Raw genomic sequence first — 20,014 nt, forward strand, 5'->3', positions numbered from 1 at the left:
GTTTTCTCAGCAGATACATGTTGAAGCCACAGCTAAAATATTAGAAATTTAGGAGGGAACTCCCAATGCTTTCCTATCAGCCTTAGATTACTTTTATTGGTGTGAAGGGCAAGTCTGACCAGTGCTTATTAAAAACATCACACATGATATTACATGTAAATAATGGCATATCATAACACATTTTACGCATTCATGTTGAGCTGTGGACATCACAATTATTTTTCCTACTGAAAAGTCATTTTGGCTGTTCTAGTTTATGGTACATGTAGCTGTTGACATAGGAATGTTCTTAGAATGGCACAATAACTTATTTGAGGTAAAGGGTGAAATTTACAAAATGGAGAGGACAGTAAACTTATGTATTAGATCAGATGCAACCTTTCCTATGCTGCAGACATGCTTTAGTCTAGATGCATGATGATATGGTTTCATTAGTCCACTATTGTAGACACTTCAGTCCTGTCTGATGATATTAGGAAAATGATATTAGGATACATGTACCTTTGGCATTTCCTTCAATAAAGAATTTCATTTTGTATTGTGTGGCGTAGAATTGTAGTGTTTAGTTACCTTTTTCATACATAGCTTCACAAGCTGTGTTTTTCTTCCTATATCAACAAAGAGACTGACAATGCTTGAGGCACAACTCTTTTATTTACAGAAATGATGGAAGCAGCATAATACATTATCAGTTTCTATGGTTTGACTGGTAGTGTCACACATCTCATTGACGTTTCATTGAGGTTTGGAAGTAGCAGAATACTGTTATTAAACTGAAAGTATGCAACATGCCTCAAATATTTTCACGATTTCCTACCATAAATTCACAGCTGTAAATCACCACATAAGGATCTTGAAATCATACTGAAATGCAATATGTGAAGATATATAGCCTATACAGCATTGTTATTTGAGCATCAAGTCTTCAAGTAGTATCTTCTGCAAATTGTGGGTGTGTGAGTTGAGGACTGTATGTTAAATAACTCCAGACTCCTTCAGCTTGGCCACCAGCTCCTCTGTGGACTCCACCTTCTGCCCTGCCTGTCTGACAGGAGGGTCCTCCACACTCACCACCTCCACGCTGGAACCCAGGTCCACCCCGAAGTCTGACGCCTTGTGCTTGGCGATCTTCTTCTTCTTGGCCTTCATGATGTTGGGGAGGGTGGCGTAGCGGGGCTCGTTCAGTCGCAGGTCTGCTGTGATGACTGCCGGAAGGGTGACCGTAACTGTCTCCAGACCACCGTCAATTTCCCTGACAACCTGTGATTGATAAAAAAAATGAGTAAAGAAACCATATCTAAGATTCACGACTTGACTACGATAGGGTTGTGAATGATGCAGTGAAATACTAGTACCTAATTGGCCATTGTCACAGAGTAACAATGTAAATGTAAAGTTATTTTAGATAACAAAGGATTTAGGTACAGCCTACTCTAATTGAACATGACAAAGAGGTCATACCTTCAGATGTTCATTTTCCTTTGTGACCTCTGAAGCAAAGGTTGCCTGTGGCCAGTCTAGTAGAGCTGCTGTCATCTGTCCTGTCTGGTTGTTGTCTCCATCAATGGACTGTGAGGAAAAACCATCATCGTTCAACAACAGGAGATGGGGCAATTTTCAATCTTACATAAGTTCTGTAAATTCAAGTTGCACTTTTCTTGAGAGAGCATTCCACAATAGCTGTGCCAGTGTGATTTAGCTCTTAATTAAGATTTCACACAATTCACACATCCATATTCTATGATAGATCAACAGAATTTTTGGCAATACATGTACTGTACTGTACCTGTTTTCCAAGAATAACGAGGTTGGCTTCCTGCTCCTGAGCCAGCTTGGCAAGAATCTTGGAGACATGAAGCGGTGTCATGTTCTCATAGTCCTGAAAAAATGACAACAGTAACAACGTCAACCTGATCGCGATTGTTATAAGTTTGTCATGTGAACAACTTGTTCCATGCAAGTTAAGATAGCTGCATGGATACACTTTGTTTGATGAAATTTTTTTTCTTTACAAAGTTTTGCTACTTAACAGCTACAGGATACCAAAAAAGTCAAATACGGTCATCAGGGGATTCAAATTGTATGTGTCATCACTGATCACCATAACATCCGACATCACAGCCAGTGAAGGGTAGGCATAAAGCAGGTTGTCATTGCCATCCAATAATTTCAACTTGCTTATGCCTGCTGACAAAAACAGCAATCGCAGGTATGATGTCAAATTATAGACGTTAAGTCTTCATAGCTTGTTCTTACCTTTCCTGACACCTCTACATGGATGCCCCTGTCAGCACCCATGGCCAGGGCTGTCCTGATGGTCTCCTGGGCCTGGGTAGGGCCACAGCTCACGGCAATGATCTCCTTAGCCAACTTCTTCTCCTTTAACCTGTGAGGGGGAGGATTGTACAAAAAACAGTCATCTACACAGTAGCTGCCATCGTGATACAAAACACAGGTGAGCAAAAGTCCAGGGTTATACCGGTTTGAACTGGTTTATAATTTGGATCATCCTGCCAACTACATTGTACGAGACAGCCTGTCGCTACAGAGAACCCAATAAGATAAGAAAATCATGGGTGTAAGCAAGAAATAAATTTCGTAATCATTGACTGAAATAATCTGTTAACCACTTAAATTTGTGTATGATTTTTGTAAGCCATGAAACCGCCCCCCTCCCTCTCGCGTACGATTTTCACCCAGTGCCACCGCAAGGTCACTCCGCCCAGGTGAGCCTTCCAGGCGCCGTGTCCTCACCTGACGGCCTCCTCCATGGCAATTTCACAGAACGGGTTCATCGAGTGTTTGACGCCATCGGTAACGACCCCGGAGTTGTCGGGTTTGACGCGGATTTTCACCGCGTAGTCGATCACTCTCTTCACTCCCACTAAGATTCGAAGATTCGCCATTTTGCTCAACCGGGTGCGAAAACCGCATCCAACCAACCTTATTAGAAGATCCAAAAGACATATTAAAATGTATTGAATAATCATGTATTGAAAATATGTTATTTTTATCATGTAAAAATTAAATGATTCGGAACAATGATCTTACTTGATATTCAAGGACATTAAAGACGTATTTCTAGTTTGCTAAATATTATTTGTTACGTTAGTTTGTGATGAGGTTACCTAAGGTTATGACGTGTGGGAACAATCTGCGCATGCCTGATAACCCCCTGACCCCGATTTGACGTTCCTACACAAATTTTCGACATGAAACGTTACAAGTAACACGTAACATCTTTGTTCCTTAAAACCAGAGTTCTCAAGACGCAGTGAAGCAAGTAGAAGACAACTTCAAGATCTATCAGACATGGCAGAAGCGTCGGCAGCGTCTACAACTACCGAGGTAGAGGTGGAAGGAGAAAGAGTAAGTCGAGAATCTAGAATCCAACAAACGTTTAATACAGCTTCATGTAATAATTTTTTTCCGGAAAAATGTAAAATATTCAAGGTCTATCGCTTATTTGTAACCAAAGTCACTACCCAATGTATACTTAATTAGTGTTTATGTACATGTATAACCATATACATGTACATGCCAAGGTGACGTTATATACAGTGTACAAGATATACACTTACCTTACCTTCATCTTCATCTTTGCCGGGGCTCAAAGATGTTATGTGAGCCCCGGCTACACCCCCATATAGCCCCTGATGGGGCACCTTAGGGGGGAGGCCTTGGTCTAAGGCGGGCAGGCCTCCAGCCTGGCCCGGAAGGACTCAACGGTGGGAGCCATAACTACCGGGCCAGGCAAACTACCGGGCCAGGCAAACTACCTTACCTACATGTACAACGTTTAAAACAGTATCTAACGTTATATGCTTACTGATTTGAAAAATATGTCTTTCCTCCTGTAGCATGAAGACCAGGTCAGACTAAGACTGAAGAAACCACACACTGATAAGAAGGTGAAGTGGGAAGAAGGCACAGTGGACAACGAGCATATGGATAAGAAGAAATCCAAGTGTGAGTTTGTATCTTAGACCAAGGAGGTTTATTTTACAGTGTATGGAGTTGTTTCAACAACTTAGGTAAAAGATTTACACCATTGTTTGGAATTCAGTTGTAAGGATTGTGTAGCCTGGGTGCCATCTGATTTGTAACAGCAAACCTGAAAAAATGTTACAAATCAGATGGGACTCAAGCTAAGGATTGTGATGTTGTATCAAAATATTGATTAGATCGTTACCCCTACTTGATCAGGTTGCTGTATCTACCACAAACCCCGCAAGTTTGGTGAGAGTTCGTCAGAAAGTGAAGGTGATGATGATGATTGTCTGTTCCACCACCACGGCCACCGCAGCAGGAGAAAACACCATCATCATCATCACGATCAGGAGAACAAGGATCCCGCAGATGGTAGGACAAAAACTATGGAACATTTTGTGTCTATTTTGTCCAAATCATATACATGTATATAATTTTACTTGTGTGAATACCAAACACTCCTATCTTGTCAAACTGGTACCACAATAATCATATTCTCATGTTTATCTCTCAACCACAGGATCAGAACCAGGGCCTTCCGGTGTGGAACCAAGCTAAAACACATGTAGATTGTGCAGAAGTCAAGTAAACTCCTATATTCTGTACTAAAGATTGTGATTCAACCAGCAGTAAAAGTTTGGTACAGTGTACATGTATTTATTATGAGGTACACATTGTGAATAGAAGTTGATTGGATTGCAAGATTTTGTGATGCTCAAATGAACTTGTATGTAATGTTGAAAAGAACGTATATATCTAAGTGACAGTCACATGCTAAGTGTTGATGCATCATTGACACACAAGACAAAGAATGATAAAAATAGTATAGTTTTATTAAGTTGCATCTCCTGTATTTGTATCTTTTTTGTGTCAAATTTTCTTGTTAAGCCTCATCATATCCAACAAAAATAGACTATACATGTCATTTGGCCATTACACTATGGTGGAAGACTGTGTGTGGATTACCGGTATGTAGAAGGCCCACTTTAGGAGATTTTATGTACAAGGCCCATTGCATAAGTTCATAATAAACCTGTTTTATCTCTCTGCATCATTTTTAATTTATGTACTCCTACTAGCACATACAGTAGTGCAAGCCATCTGAGTTGGACAATGTTTGTACATTGGTGTGTCTTGACAACATAATATACAGAAAGAAGCTGGATGACACAAAGACTATGACTGATCATCAGGCCCAACATGCACATAATAATATCTCAAATGTTGTATCCATGACTTTGTGAACATTGCTGAGTTGTGTCCAGTCTTGATGCAACATGACATGAAATCAGTCTTTCCTGCAGCTGAGGTGATCAGGAGTATTCTGTCTCGTTAAATCTGTAAAATGGTGAACAAGTGGCAGATTAGAATCAAGAAAACAGATGACAAAGGACAAAGCTCAAATGAAGAAATGCTTTGGTTTTGGTTATGGCAGACTGCCATCAGCTTCAGCATTGTTGTGCAAGCATGTCTAACCCTCCGAAGACGAGGGACAACAGATGCTAGCTTTAGTACTCCTATATTCAGTTGTACTCTCATACGGATAGTGAGTGTGAGTGAGTGTAAACTAGTATAGGGTATGGCTGTATCAATGACAACCATGTGCCCCACCCACCTGCAGCGAGGACAGCCGTAGAAGACAGTTTGTCCCTCGTCAGCCGAGCGTGTCTGTCTGGTGGTGTAGGTCATCCCTTCATGGCCACATTTGGGACACTTTCGGTCCACCTATATGATAAGAAGAGAGTTAGAATAGTTAAGATCCTTCCCACAACTTTCAGTGTAGACTGACTACAGCTCTTGGGACAAGACAGTTGTGCAAGCACTACACCAGCAGGGAGTTAGTGCATTGGTAGAACAGGATGATAACTTCTCTGGGTCATAAGTGGGAAGTACAAATGTATGTGACAGTATTGAATCTTAGAAATACCACTGCAGTTCCAAATCTAAGCTTTTTTGTCATGTTTATTTGTAGCCCCATATGAAAGCAATTGTGTAGTTTCCATTATGCTACAAAAAAATATTGAACAGTGCAAGGACGTTTAAAATCTTTGATTTTAAACCTTGACAATGCAGATGTGTCTGTGAATTACCAGTGGTCCTGATGTGTCCTCTGTTGGTCTGTCTTCCTTCTTGGCTGTCTCTCTTTTGTTGAAAACAATGCGGGACTTGATTTCAACTCCATCAAACTCTAAAAGGAAAACAAGATCAGCTTGTAAGACAAGAAGCCATAATAAGACTAATGAGGATTACGGCCGGGATTTTTGTTTGTTAAACAATAAATCATCACAAATCTTCCTCTTATATAAAATCTATATTATACATCGTACATATTATGATTTAAAAAAATACAATTTATGATTCATAACTACTTAAATTCACAACTTTGCATTCACTTCTAACTACTTTTGAAAAAGAACATTTGTCTTATTAATGCATGTAATTTTTAAGGCCCCCCTCCCACTGTGCACGTGTCTTAGCACAGGTATGGACATGTACTTCATGCTTCGATCCGGATCAAAGCCAATCCATTCGGCTCGATCCGGACAACTCTATCCTCGTGGGGAAAGGCCCATACAGTGTATATTAGTGTAGTTTTTATATACCTCTCACATCCACCTGGTACGCACACAGCTGACAGGTGACCACATCCTCTCTGCCTGGGAGGGGCAGGATAGAGCCGCAGTCCGGACAGAAGTCCGCCTCGCTAGCGAAGGCTGATCGCTGGATTCCGGATCCAGACATCACTGACACACCGCTGACTGACGCGTAAGATCTGTCTGATCGTCAAGTTGCCCACAGAAGGGTAGCTTTTCAGTGTTGTTACTCTAGCTCTTGCGTACTCGTGTACATGTACATGTGTTTCCTATCCCGGAACCGGAAGTGACGTAAGACCGTACTCTCCAAGCAGAGGTTTGGGGTTTGGGGGTATTTTTGGCGTGTTTTTAGGCTTCTTTTACCGGGGTTTCTTTTGTGCAAACACAAGAGAAAATAACCCAAACCTCTGCTCGGAGAGTAAAGAAGGAACCACAAGGCAGCGAAATACAGCCTTTGACGTGACATTTTTGCCAATCGGATGGATAACATCAGCGCGCGCACTAATTTTCGCCTAATTTGGGGGGAAAAAATAAATTTTATTGCCCTCTGATAGTGGTCAACATTAATCTCCAAGCAGATATCATATGGTGTCAAAAAGACAGTATCAAATTGGCCAGGCGGGATCCATTGGCCAGAGTGGGTCCACTTCGCCACCAACCTCTGCTTGGAGATAGTCAACATGCCGAAATGGGCAAATATGGCTCTTCTTAAACATTTATTTAATACATATATATTGTATTTTTGACAGTGTTCCTGCTTCGTAGTTGCTATGCCGTAACGTGGATGGCAGATGGATATGAACAGAGGAGACAAGGCTCAGATTTTTTTTTTTTTTACTTTCATGCGCAGCAGTGATGTATTTTATTCCTTTTATATGTGATGGAGGCTCTGTATATCATACTATATGTGATGTGCTCACTGAATGATTTGTAAGATGATTGAAAACCTTTATTTTTCAAAGTTGTTTTAGTGAGAAATGGATGTAACATGTTGTAATACATGTAGTTGGCATTAAACAGGTTCATCATTTCTTGGTTAACAAGGTTTATAATGTCAAAATTTGAAAATGTAGGAATCTTACAAGTTACTTGACTACAGGCTATGGTGGAAAAATTGCACTATGATCATCCCGCGCTTTGAAAAAAGTGAGCCCTGAGAGCCCTGAGCCAGGCATTACCTGAACTCAATGCTGGCGATGGAAGGATATTTAGATGGACTGGACTGGAAGGACCGTGGGGAAGAAGAAGTATATCAGCAAGGAAGGACTGGAAAGGACCGGAGAACTTACGGTACTCACGGTGCGGTACCGAAGGAACAGAGCTGGGGCTGACAGACGATGATGCCCTCGCTCGTTTAAATTCAACAAGAAGCCATAGGCGACAATCCTCTGTGTACTGTAGTGTTGAATAATGTAATCATTTGTCTAATTAAATTGATCCAAATGAAAAATGGCTACAAAGTGTACGTTCTTTTTATTGCATATCTACTTACTACATGTCTACATCATAAAGATTACAAAATTGTGCAGCTTTCGTGATCACTTACAAAAAGCAATTCTGACCTATAAATTCACTAAGATAAAAAGATATTAAATCATTACAAACTATATTACAAATCAGTGATATACAAGTTGTCACATTGTGCTGGTACATGGTGTGGTGAGTTGTAGGGTGTGACAAGAAAATCACACGTCCATCAATATAATATCAAAGTTGTCATACCATTTGACATAAAGATCTTACAAAATGTCAGCATCTATGTGCATTATCACATCAAATATTTTACAGGCAATTAAACAGTGGGTTGATTGATTGACTGATTGACTGATTGATTGATTGGTTAATTGATTGATTGATTGAATGATTGATTGATTGATTGATTGATTGGTTAGAAAAAAAGTTCACTTTGGCAAATGATGATCTACTTTGCAAAAGCTAATGTACAGCATAGCAAACTCCGTTTCCTACACATACCAACTCAGAGAGTAAACATATTATACATGTATGTTCGCCTAGTAACTTAGTTTTAGTTTCTCTGTCTGACAGAACTTGCACAGATCTAGACTCATTTCTTGGTCAAGGGTTTGTTTTTCAGTCCTACTTTCAATAATTGACCGTACAAGCAACATGCCGAATATTTGTTTGAACGTACTTACATGTACAAGGTGTTTATAAGATAAGTTACGTCGTAAAGTAACGTTTGCTATATAAACAGCCAGGTGGTACAGAGTCGTCTGGCACACGTCCAGAATCTACACAACTTGTTTATTAATGGTCTCCTAACACGCCTGGGGAAACAATAGCTTCCCTGACATTGGTATTTGGTAAACATATAATAAGATATACTGTCTGAGTTGGGTCTTTTGTTGTCTCGGTATCCACGGACACTATTTTTCAAAGGTTATATCTTACAATGCAAGTGGTGAGTTTCGTGGTTGTGCGGTTGCCCCGTTTCCAAGCCCTATGGTTTCCATGGTTTCCTAGATGCTGCCCATTTCATCTGCTGCATGTCCTTCAATAAATCCTCCACCTCAGTGCCGTGATACTGGCTCTGCTGCGGCGCCTTCCCTTCAAGTATCGGGATCTGCTGCACTTCCGGCGCGAACCGCGTGTGGCGCTCCTCCACGGTGCCGTTGGGGTGGCCGAGCGGGGCCGGTCGTCCCGAGTGTTGCCGGGAGGAGAGCCGCTGGGACGTGTTGGACTTCTGCGTGGAGGACAGGCGGGGGGACGACAGGTGCTCCATGACTTCGTTGATTGTGTCCAGTATCACAGGAATGAGGCTAACTGTAGAAGACAGATGTAACAGGGACATACTCATCCATCTCATCTTCATTACCCTTTTCTCAGCAAGGGATCTTTGTAGTACTCTCCAAGCAGCAGGTTTGGATTCTGGCTTATTTTTGGCGTGTGCTTAGGCTATTTTTATCGGGATGTCTTTTTTGCACTGTTTTCGCGTTAAAAGATTCCAGTGCAAAAAAGGAAAGCACGATAAAAAAAAGCCTAAAATACGCCAAAATCAAAGCCTCTGCTTGGAGAGTACACACTGTAGCTGGTATAAAGTTAGTATTTCAAAATTCAATTAATGTAATTATAATTAGTTTGATTTGACACGCCGATGATTTAACTTTGAAAAACTGATTACAAACATTTCGCATCGTCGACGATAATCGAACGTTCAGCGCTGACTACTTTTCCCATTTTAACATTTCCCATTCAAACGGCTACTTTGAACATCAGGGCAAGTTCTTTTTCTAGCAGTTCATCCAATCCTAACCGAGTCTATGACCTACCCACACCGCCGAAGTAGTTCCTGGCCTCGTCACAGCTGAGGTGGTTGACCTCTCCGTGCGGGAAGGTGACCCTGACGTTGGCGCAGTCGTTGTGGATGTTACAGAGCGTGCGCCACTTGGCCAGGGAGTTCCGCAGACCCTGGTTCCTGTCCAGCTGCTCTCGGACCATGTTGTGACCCTCTACCTGTGGGAGAGATGACGAAAGGACGTCGTCTGTTTAATTTTCAACTTACAAGTTTCATATTTGCCACATACATGTGCACCCTTTTCTCTATAATGGCACGGAAACACGTACCAAAACACAGGGCATAGGACTCAGTTGCTTTATATCTTTTCCATCTGAAGGATTCTAATCTCATCTATCCTTTAGTTTAACCATTTGGCCGTTAGGTCATCACAGAAGATCTAACGTTGTGTACCTCAGTGTAACTTACCACCCACCCCCACCCCCCATCTTTTCCTTTACCCTCTTCTTCCCTGGACTGTTCCTTCAGTGATAGTTTTAACGTCTTAAGTTACCCCGTTTCGCTATGAAACAAGGCGCCGCTGGAGGTTACAATGCATCTTCCAAACCATGCGCAGTGTTCTTTTTCGCGGAAGAGAGTCTCTTTCTTTACCTGTTGCCTGAATCTGTCCAGATCCCGGCACATATCCACGAACAGCATGAGGATCCTGCGGTCCGTGGCGCTGTGGACGGCGTGATCCAGCCAGCCCAGGATCTGGTTAATGGAGCGGACAACGGCCGTCTTCTGGAAGGCGTCGGTTCTGTTGGAGGGACGGTTTTTTTTTATGTATTGATCATGACAAACAAATCGATTTTGGACGTAGAAGGGAATGTATTGCAGTGTAATGTTGAACAGGCTAGGTTAAAATTGTCAACTCTAGCTATTTATCTCATCCTTTATCTACCTTTATCCGGATTGGCATAATCGCTAACAGCCCTAAAACCATAGATTTCATTTATTGAATCTCTTGCTGGTGAAAAATGAGTTAGAGGGATAATAACTCATTTTTTACACAAGTATATGATAAATAATTAAGTTTATAGTATGAAAAATTACTGCACAACCTTTTGTCTTACTTCGTCTTTTGGCATCTTTTATAACTACGGATACTAACTATATAATTGTGCTAAATAATAAGGTGTAAATAGTCTCCCTCACCTGGCCCTGTCTAACGCCTGTGTGAACGTCTGCTGCTGCTGACTGAACACCTTGTACCGCTGCTGGAACCGCTTCAACTGCCGCTCAAGGTCGTCCATGGTCGATAGGCTTCAACAGGAGCTCCTGGAAGGGAGAAAATACTGTGGACGTTTGTTTGGCGAAGTCCGTCGACCGTCATAAAACGTTAGCCCCTACCAGGCTTCGGGAAGCGGCTGGAAAGAATAGAAATAGGCCAAAGACAGATGATATGCCAGGGGAGTTTGTCCGCCCAAAGAGAACAGTTTGGGAGCGGTAAACTGTTCTTTTAGCGCGGACGAACTCCCGTCTATTATCTGTCTATTTGTCATATTTCTACTCATTTCAGTCGCTTTCCGAAGCCTGGTAGAGGCTATTAGAACGTCGCACAGGACGTGACGGCCCTTCGAAACCAACCAATGCCTCAGCTACAGACGCTGGAGATTGTATCCATGGTTACGGATCGATCTCGTACACAGGGTTCCTTGGCGGTGACATATGGTCCTGACCCGAGGTCGCCTACGTTCCGTATCCAGGTAAAACGACAGCAAACACACAGACCAAACGTTTGCACAGGACTTCTACCTCATACCCGGCATGATTACCGCAGTGTGCGGTCGTCTGACTGGATTTTAAAGGACCCCCTACTCTTCTGTTGATAGAGTTATGCCATGTCGAGAAAGGTAGTTTATCCTGACATTGTTTAATTGACACCTAATATTAAGTCAAGTGGACCAAAGAGCTGGAGGTTAATCTTCTAGAATGGACACACACTATTGCTTACGCATTGGAAACTATAAGTCAGCGAACACCCGAACCTTCATAAGGCATACTTATGCTGTCAGCGAGAGTGCATTTTGGCAACCTTGCTCCTCGCTCTCTCTAAAACCAAACAGAGCCATAGTAAGGTCTTACGGACGTAACCATAGATCGGCCATAAGAAATACCAGCCAGTCTAGGTACGCGAAGGCCGTAACGTGTATGTTTAAATCCCGTGAACGGTTTTGAAATATGGGTTAATTGCGGTTTATTGTTGACAGAAGGCGGCAGCTAAAACCTTTCCCACGTCGAGTGTTTGTCGGTCAGGTGTGTCTGTCGACTCAGGCATGGAATCACGGCGTACAGGTGGACTCTGTCTCACACAGGAACGCTCACTATAATCTCCAAGCAAATTCACAGACGAACGTTCATGTAGCTGCGGGGGGTTCGTTAAAGGCATCCAATGCAGTTTTTAGGGCTTGCAAACCAGATTTTTCAAAGTCAATATTGTCACTTGTCCACATCCAAGCTCAGACAACACTACCCTAATGTATATCGACATTCTTGGAGCAAAAAGGCCCATAATTTTGACCAATAAAAATGGTTACTGGAAGGATCCCTGGTTGAATAAGGACTCATCTTGGGCTTGTTTCTGCAAGTCCCAGGTATGAAATACTGATCCAAATGAAATGTGCTAATGTGGTGCTGTATGTGTCATAGATTGCCTTATTCAGAATACTTCCAGTTTTGCAATGGGTGTCTTTAAATAAAGACAGGGATGTGTTACTAGTACTTGGGACTGACGGGGAAATCTTATTGTTGATTCTGAATGATTTATGGCTGTTAGTTTGACCCCACTTGTTGAGGTTACCGCTATGTCAGACAACGATGTGATTGGACAGGTGCACAGGTGTAATAGATATATTGGTGTATATAAGTCTGTGTATATGCGTCCCTGTTTAGCTAGTTACTATGTAGGCCTGAGTAACAAAAGTGAATCTCACTACATACAAGCTAATGATGGCTTTTAAGACTTGTTTTGAAACGCAAAAGAGCAATCCGTAAATTACCTACAACTTTGTTAGGTGGATTTGTAAAGATCATAATCTACTCCCACAAAGGTAACAAAAGGCCTTCGCTGAGCGAAAAGAGATCTTATAACAAACGTCACAGTAGACTTGCATTCTAGGCATGCATGGCATTTTGTTCTTTCTCCTGCTATTGTTATAATTCTGTTGTTGAGTCTCCTGTTTTGTTTGTCTTTCTCAAAGCATGCTTTTGACCATCGTCTTTAGGATAAGTTGTTTTAGAACAGAGAAGGAAAAACTAAGTTTTGTTGTTGTTACCCTCGTATTTTTTTTCCCAGTTGAAGTACCGGTTTTTTAAGAACAGAGTTGTGTACGAACTGTTTGTGTGGTTGAGGCCGAGCCTGTGACCTCGCCCTTGACTTTGTTGTTTGGCTACCCAAGACTAGTGTTTGTGTTTCTGCAACCAGGCGTGTAGGGGCCTCGGCTCACGGGGCAACACGGCATCACGGCGAAAACACCTGTTGGATTCCAGTCGAGATGAAAGAGGGGACATACACGTCACATGTCTCCTGATACGGTGGAAGAAATTCTCAGTCTTTCGGTATTTCAGTAATTAAACTAGATCGTCTTGTTTTTCGAGGATAATCTACATAAACATATCACTTTTCCCCATGTAAACAATGTTCCCGTATCCTTTCATGCCATCAACCTTCGTCTTTCTACACTCTTTTTTTTTGTTGCTAAATTCACAGTTTAATGAAGAGTTGGAAATACTGAAGACTCGAATATCAAAGGTTTCCGCCCTTCCAAAGTGTCCCCACTGTTACGCGACACGAACTAGACGTGCAGTACGGATACAGACAGGGGTTGACAAGTAAACAAACATGACAAGAACCAAAACAACCACCTGGCATCCCTCCACGCCAAACGGTGTTGTCTCAGCAGGCAACAATATCACACTCTTATAACGCTGAAGCGGATATCATTGCTATGGCAATATTGTGCTACGGGGTTGCAAATAGGCCAAGTAAAATGCTATGTTTATACAGTACAATTTTTAGGACATTTTAAGTATGTTCGGTTTTGGAAAGAAAACCCTAAGCGTACGTACAGCCTGGCAACCATGCGTAGCCCACATGTGTTCCGAGAAAACCATCCCTTCTCATCTTTTTCATGATAATTTTTCGATGGGAAGACAAAGACAGAGTAATTAGAATGATGATTAGAAATCTCGATGGTCAACTTTAAAAATCGGGCCATGACGTCACAGACGTCTTCACGCGTGGTTAGGCACTTAAGTGAGCTTCTTGAACGCCTCAGGTGAGAACTTAACACACTCCTGCCCTTACTCGGACACGTAAGGATCTCTTAGAGGCTCGAAGTGTTTTTGATGCCTTACACATTGCGTGGGACAAGTGGGTGTACGAAAAAGAAACATCAAGTGGACTTTTGAACTACAGAAAGAAGTGTAAAAAAATTGTGAACTGAGAGCAAGTTTGAAACGATTTCCCTGAGCGGATTGCAGTGGATTAAAACGATATCCGATGAAAACATTGTGGCGGTTTCTACTGCTCTGTTTATGTTTCCACAGCCGACTACAAAGCGTGTAACGTCCACTTGAGGGATCGGCTGATAACACCAAACAAACGCTTGTGAGTCGCCAGGCTCTAGTAGAACACAGAATCTGTTGCTGAAAACATTCGCTAATGCGCACAACTTAATCGACAAACAAGACTTTAGACTTACTTTTGGTCAAGCTAATCCTGTTCTGTGTACTGGTGATCTCAGTAAACCTAGTTTTGCTGACTATGGTACTCAGTGTTGGTCTCTTGCATCGATCGGCCACTTTGGCCTAGTAAATTCGATTCCTCGGGCATATTGATGGACTTTGTTGTGTGACTACACGACGTTAACATTCCTCTCTTCACTTCAGTTTCCCCTGTTGGTAAAAATCACCCCCGGCACACAGAATAAACAAGATGTAACTAATTTTAAACGACGGACTTAAATTACTAACATGAATGAATACTCTTGCTTATGACTCAAATCCCCCATATACCTGGTTCACAAAACCCGACATGTGGCTTTTGTGCCCGTTGCTGGGTTAGTGGGAAAAGAGCGTAAGGTAATAATCCATAGCAAAGAGTGTGGGACTGTTAGACTAGAGATAACGTGTTTTCATCATGAGAAAGTAGGTTTACCTCCTCCGGGAGTCCGCACAATGGAACAAGTGTCATGTTTGTGAGGTAAACTCCAACACAAGAACCGTAAACACGGCAAACCAGACACAGTAAACAGGTCGACAGCACGTCTGACTACGGCTAGGGGCTGGGGACAGACGTTTACGCTGTCATGTTGTGGGACAACTCTAGCCTCTACCAGGCTTCGGGAGGCGACTGGAAACAGTAGAAATCGGCCAAATAGAGAGATAACATGCCAGGGGAGTTGGTCCGGTAGAGAAAACTACTGTTTGCCACACCCGACCAACTCCCCTGGCATGTTATCTTTCTATCTGGCCGATTTCTACTCTTTCCAGTCGCCTCCCGAAGCCTGGCAGGGGCTAGGACAACTCAATACACATGGTGCTGGATCTGCTAACCTGTTGTCTGCCACGGGGTGGGATTATTTTCGGAGATAATTACACCCTAATTATCCAATATAATGAATCGTGAATTCCTGTTCAAGTGTCAAAAGCATTATCGTCATTAATCAGAAGACAAAACCGTCATTCACACACCGTTACGACTTTTTGGAAATGAAGTGTGAAACTTAAGGAAGAAGCTTAAGAGTTGGTTCAACGCTGACTTGTGCCACGTTGTTGCTAGGACGTCCGATCCATTCATACATGTAACCCTGTTGGGCATGACTAGTCGACTAAAAACAAGGCGCCCATTGTACAGCACAGGTGAGCATCGCCCGAACTACATGACTGAGCCTTGCCCATACTTCTGGGCTCTCACAAGTTTTACAAAGTAATACCGTAATAACATGATTATATACCACTCAAAATCGTGGTAAAACATAAGAAGAGAAGTTAGTGTGTGTCCATTAAAACTCACCTGTATGTGAGAAGGCGGCGAGTCAGGTGTAGGTGTTCGAGTGTTTCTCTCGGCACAACTTCCGCAACTGTACACACAAGCGTGCCAAGTCCAGGCCAAAGTCCCGGCGATCTGTACACAAACACCGTACAACAGACACCCCTGGTTTCGTCCCAGAAGTAGAACAAGGAGTAGAATTAGCGGAATACTTTGGAGACTGGCTTAGAAGTGTACCCGAGCGCTGAGCACTGTTCACCGTAGCTGGCGGGCCCAGGTCATACCATTGTAAATTGGCAGGGGCATGAAAGGGGGGTTGATTATCGCATAGCAACGGTTGCCGTGGACGCCGTGTTACGGCGAAGGGATGGATTGCAGTTGGCCGACAGGTAATATGGGTACAGGTAACCCCATACCTGCCCCGGGGCATATTATCCCCGCACAGACAGAGTCAGTATATGGTGTGCTGCGTTCTGAATGGCTCATTTTTCTCCGCTCAAAAAAAGTTACATGTTTTCTAGCCTTCTCTGTGGCAAAGACAATTGAAGCGTATAGACGGCCGGTCAATTAAGCCATCGGTGGAGGTCTGCACCTTTTGTCTTTAGTGTACGTGGGGGTTATGTCAATACAAACTGAAAGAAAAGTATGTAATAAACAGTCCTGACATCCCAATGCGCGTGGATGACGGCGCACTCGGGACAGTATTGAGTAAATCAAGAGGCATATTGTGTAGGAAAGGACCTATTCACTGACAACCTTATCATTTATAAGTGATATCCTTAATCTAATGAAAACGATCACAAAGAGTGTTTCGGTGAACTGGGTCATCTTGGAAGGAACGTTGCAATGTGGATTTTTAAAGGCCCTAATGGGGAAATCTACGTGCAAGAGAATGGGATAATTGAGCAACCACCTGTGAAATTAGTTTGGCTATACTGTTACATCGAGCTCAGACGAACAGAAAAGGGCTGTAGCCCACAACGTCTCCAGAGTTGTACTTCTTCCGATCTTCGCTAGGTGACTGTACTCCGTTCTATCGCAACTGACACTTCACAAACCTCTGGAAACGTCTGTATATTTAAGATTTGATTTTTGTGTGTTTTGTATGTATTTAAGTTATGTTCCTGTACTGTTTGACTATGGGTTAATGAGTGCATGAAAGAAATAAATAGATAAACAAAAAAATACTATGTAATGTACATAAAAAATGTAACTATGGAGTGTCTATCCGTATCAAACCGATATCCGTGATAAGTTCTGACGTTAAGTTAGTTGCTACAACCGACTGACGTTTGAATCTTGGTTTCTTATCAGTGTAAACTATGCCGTTGACGTGTGTAGACTGTAAATAGTGACAAGGGCACGAGTACGTCGCCCTTCAGAAGATTCTATAACTTTTACCAACGTCATGGAGCTCCGCCAAATGCCGACCATGACATGATTCAGATGTTTGAAGATTTTTTTCCAAGTGGACTTTTCAGTTGAAGGAACCGCGTCACAGTCCAAATGTGTCCATGCAAGCTCAACACTGTTGACATTCTGGGGCACATCTTTTGTTGACAAAGAGTGACGAGAAGTAGAATGTAATCCTTTGGATCCGGATACAGATCTGTTGTAAAATTATGGAGATATAACAGCGCTCATAGAGGAACATTTGGGAATTGCAGCACAAAGTCTGAAAGTCCATGGCCTTGCAGCCACCCCGATTTCAGCTCCATTCTGTGGTCAAAATAGGGGTGGATACCATTCTTCTGAGTTAGGTTTTCCTAAGGACTTCGCCAGTCACCCAGTCCTCTCTAATCCTACACGCAGCCACACCCAGGAATCTGTGGAGTTCTTGTATTCGTTTGACGCCAAAGAGTGAAATGTTGCTATCTCATCTGATAATCTCTCCCTAGATGTTTTAAAGAGTAAAAGTTGTTTTAACCGTCTGCTCGCCTGGTCGGGCAAGCAAATCTTTTCACTTTCCCAGAGCCTCGCGGTCGTTAATTGTTTGTTTGTTGTTGGTTACTTCGTCTCCAAACCAGACCGGCAGATGTATAATTGGACACATGATGATTGGTCGCCTGACATGGAGACCTTTCCTGTGTGCCGACTTGATTTGTTATTTCCTTAATGACCTGTAATAGATTTCCTCCCCGACTCGGTTTTAGGTTGATACTGTGAGTGGAATGCACATACACGGACCAGCCCTCCCCAGCAGGCATGAATGACCTAAAACTATACCAGATCTAGGCCTATAACGGCATCTGTACGGGCTATCAGTTTTTCTCCGGGCCCTCTGCATCTTTTACCAGATTATTGTCGAAGTTTGTAGTTAGACTACCAGATGACATCTTGTACGTCGGTTTAGTCTGAACGTTAACGCAATATGATTCCATAAATATAAATATATATAAAAAGTTCGTCTAGGGCGTTTTTTTTCTGATCCTGTAGCGTATTCTCTCAGGCAAACCATACCCAAGACATTTCGGCCTGGTGACTACATTCCTCTGAGTCTGAACATTAATTAATAGTTACAGTACAAAACTTCCAGGGAATATTTGACGTTGTTACTAAGTAGGGCACCAATGATAAAGTGGCCTCTGGTGCCAAAGTTGAGAAGTTGTTTCAAATCAGTATTAAAAGTCGTTACGTCCCTGAGAACACATGTCCTCCAGGACTACCGTGGCTGTCGGCACACCAGGCACATGGCAGGACACCGAGAATGCCACTATTACACAGGGAACACTAATTAGACACGACAGGTCCAAAAGACCCTGCCGGGCCAAACTAGGCCATAAGGCACCGTGCCACTGGTCAGTTCGGACCTTCCTCTGGACGTGGTGGATTATCTGGGAGTCCGGGGCATGAAAGGTACGGTTACAACTCATTCCAACGTTTATACCAGTCTGAAGGTTACGACTATTCATCTGATCTGCGACTGAGGTATACATACGTAGTTCATGACTGTTAGAATGACAGAGACCCTCAAAGACGGGCAACGATTGAGAAGAGGCATAAACTTCACACTTCTTCTCAGGCTTGGATTCATGGACGCATGATGTGGGATGTGGGATCGTACAGTGGTGTAACTGGCGATGTACGATAGTATTGGCCATGGATCTCTGAGAAAATGTAGTCTGGTGCTTCTGTAGTGGGTTCGAGAATCTCGCCTTTGTGTTTGAGAGGTTAAAATAATCTAGACCCTATGCGGCTGACCACATCAGTACTCCGACAGCCGGCAGGTCACCGTCATATCAAATGGTGAAGTGATTTATATCCACTGACAACTGCCCATCTCGTCAGAACAGTTTGTACATCCCAGGGTCCGTGTGTGTACAACCCCTGGTTTTCATTGACACACCAATAAACTGTGTCAACTCCGACATCATAATGGCCGAGGAAAATTGATGTTTACAAATTGAAACGAGGGCGCTTTCGTCGCTCGGTCCTGTGTAGTGGAAGAGGGCGGGGAGAGTAGATTGGATAGATTGTATAGAATTGTGGAGGAGGGACTCAAAGCACTGTTAACATGTAACGTACTAGACCGGCTCACGGTAGTCAATGTTATGTGTGATTTAGTTGTGATCTGTGATTGTTAGCTTTCACTTGCCGATAATGTTTTCAACCACAGATTGAACTCATTATCCGTTATGCACCGAGCAACCGATAGGTCACATACATAAAACGACGGGTTGGTATTGTATAATATGACTTGATGTACGTATGTTGGTTCGTCAGTTCGTTCATTGAAAGTTGCTTATAAGGTGCATTGTGCTGCTTGTCTTTATATTGGCTACTATTAGTATTATCATATGACTTTTTGTGGTTTATAAGACGTAGAAAGGTCACCAATAGGTCGCACAGGTCGTGAGAGAAGCCACTTCAGGAGTATTTCTTCCCAAAAATCGTGGTCAACCGTAGATTTTCAAATTAATTCATTCTTGGACATCCATGCAGAAAAATCGCCAAGACATTACCTCTGTCCTAGAAGTAAAAGTATCCCCCCGAGTCCACTTTCGTGCCACGTACGAGGCCAGAGCGGCAGACCCGGTCCTGTCAGCGGGTTTTATCGGGTGCATGTGTGTGATGGCCGCGGAAGGGTGACCCTTGGCGACCTACCCTAACATCGGGGGCACGGGGCGAGGGAGGTGGCGG

At 42.8% G+C, this 20,014-nt stretch overlaps 4 protein-coding genes across 4 annotated transcripts; 1 reads left to right on the forward strand and 3 right to left on the reverse strand.

Moving 5' to 3' along the window:
• Positions 1-632: 632 nt before the first annotated feature.
• Positions 633-2,927, reverse strand: LOC109484715 (electron transfer flavoprotein subunit beta-like). The gene is made up of 5 exons (XM_019788073.1): positions 2,755-2,927; positions 2,257-2,386; positions 1,787-1,879; positions 1,462-1,569; positions 633-1,260 (listed from the first exon to the last, which is right to left on the reverse strand). Exons 1-5 carry the CDS (start codon positions 2,904-2,906, stop codon positions 976-978), a joined length of 768 nt encoding a protein of 255 aa, XP_019643632.1. The 5' UTR covers positions 2,907-2,927; the 3' UTR covers positions 633-975.
• A 239-nt stretch (positions 2,928-3,166) lies between these two features.
• LOC109484717 (protein phosphatase 1 regulatory subunit 11-like) lies at positions 3,167-5,039 on the forward strand. The gene is made up of 4 exons (XM_019788075.1): positions 3,167-3,369; positions 3,861-3,969; positions 4,207-4,362; positions 4,511-5,039. Exons 1-4 carry the CDS (start codon positions 3,313-3,315, stop codon positions 4,546-4,548), a joined length of 360 nt encoding a protein of 119 aa, XP_019643634.1. The 5' UTR covers positions 3,167-3,312; the 3' UTR covers positions 4,549-5,039.
• A 169-nt stretch (positions 5,040-5,208) lies between these two features.
• On the reverse strand, positions 5,209-6,877 carry LOC109484716 (DNA-directed RNA polymerase I subunit RPA12-like). The gene is made up of 4 exons (XM_019788074.1): positions 6,594-6,877; positions 6,081-6,178; positions 5,606-5,715; positions 5,209-5,328 (listed from the first exon to the last, which is right to left on the reverse strand). The coding sequence occupies exons 1-4, from the start codon at positions 6,730-6,732 to the stop codon at positions 5,304-5,306; spliced, it is 372 nt and encodes a 123-aa protein (XP_019643633.1). The 5' UTR covers positions 6,733-6,877; the 3' UTR covers positions 5,209-5,303.
• A 2,019-nt stretch (positions 6,878-8,896) lies between these two features.
• On the reverse strand, positions 8,897-16,172 carry LOC109484753 (sperm acrosome-associated protein 9-like). The gene is made up of 5 exons (XM_019788122.1): positions 15,899-16,172; positions 11,038-11,160; positions 10,492-10,639; positions 9,875-10,058; positions 8,897-9,368 (listed from the first exon to the last, which is right to left on the reverse strand). The coding sequence occupies exons 2-5, from the start codon at positions 11,133-11,135 to the stop codon at positions 9,046-9,048; spliced, it is 753 nt and encodes a 250-aa protein (XP_019643681.1). The 5' UTR covers positions 11,136-11,160; positions 15,899-16,172; the 3' UTR covers positions 8,897-9,045.
• Between the last annotated feature and the right edge of the window lie 3,842 nt (positions 16,173-20,014).

The sequence above is a fragment of the Branchiostoma belcheri genome, unplaced genomic scaffold (genome assembly GCF_001625305.1).
Source record: "Branchiostoma belcheri isolate BF01 breed outbred unplaced genomic scaffold, Haploidv18h27 scaffold7, whole genome shotgun sequence".
Lineage (NCBI taxonomy): Eukaryota > Metazoa > Chordata > Leptocardii > Amphioxiformes > Branchiostomatidae > Branchiostoma > Branchiostoma belcheri.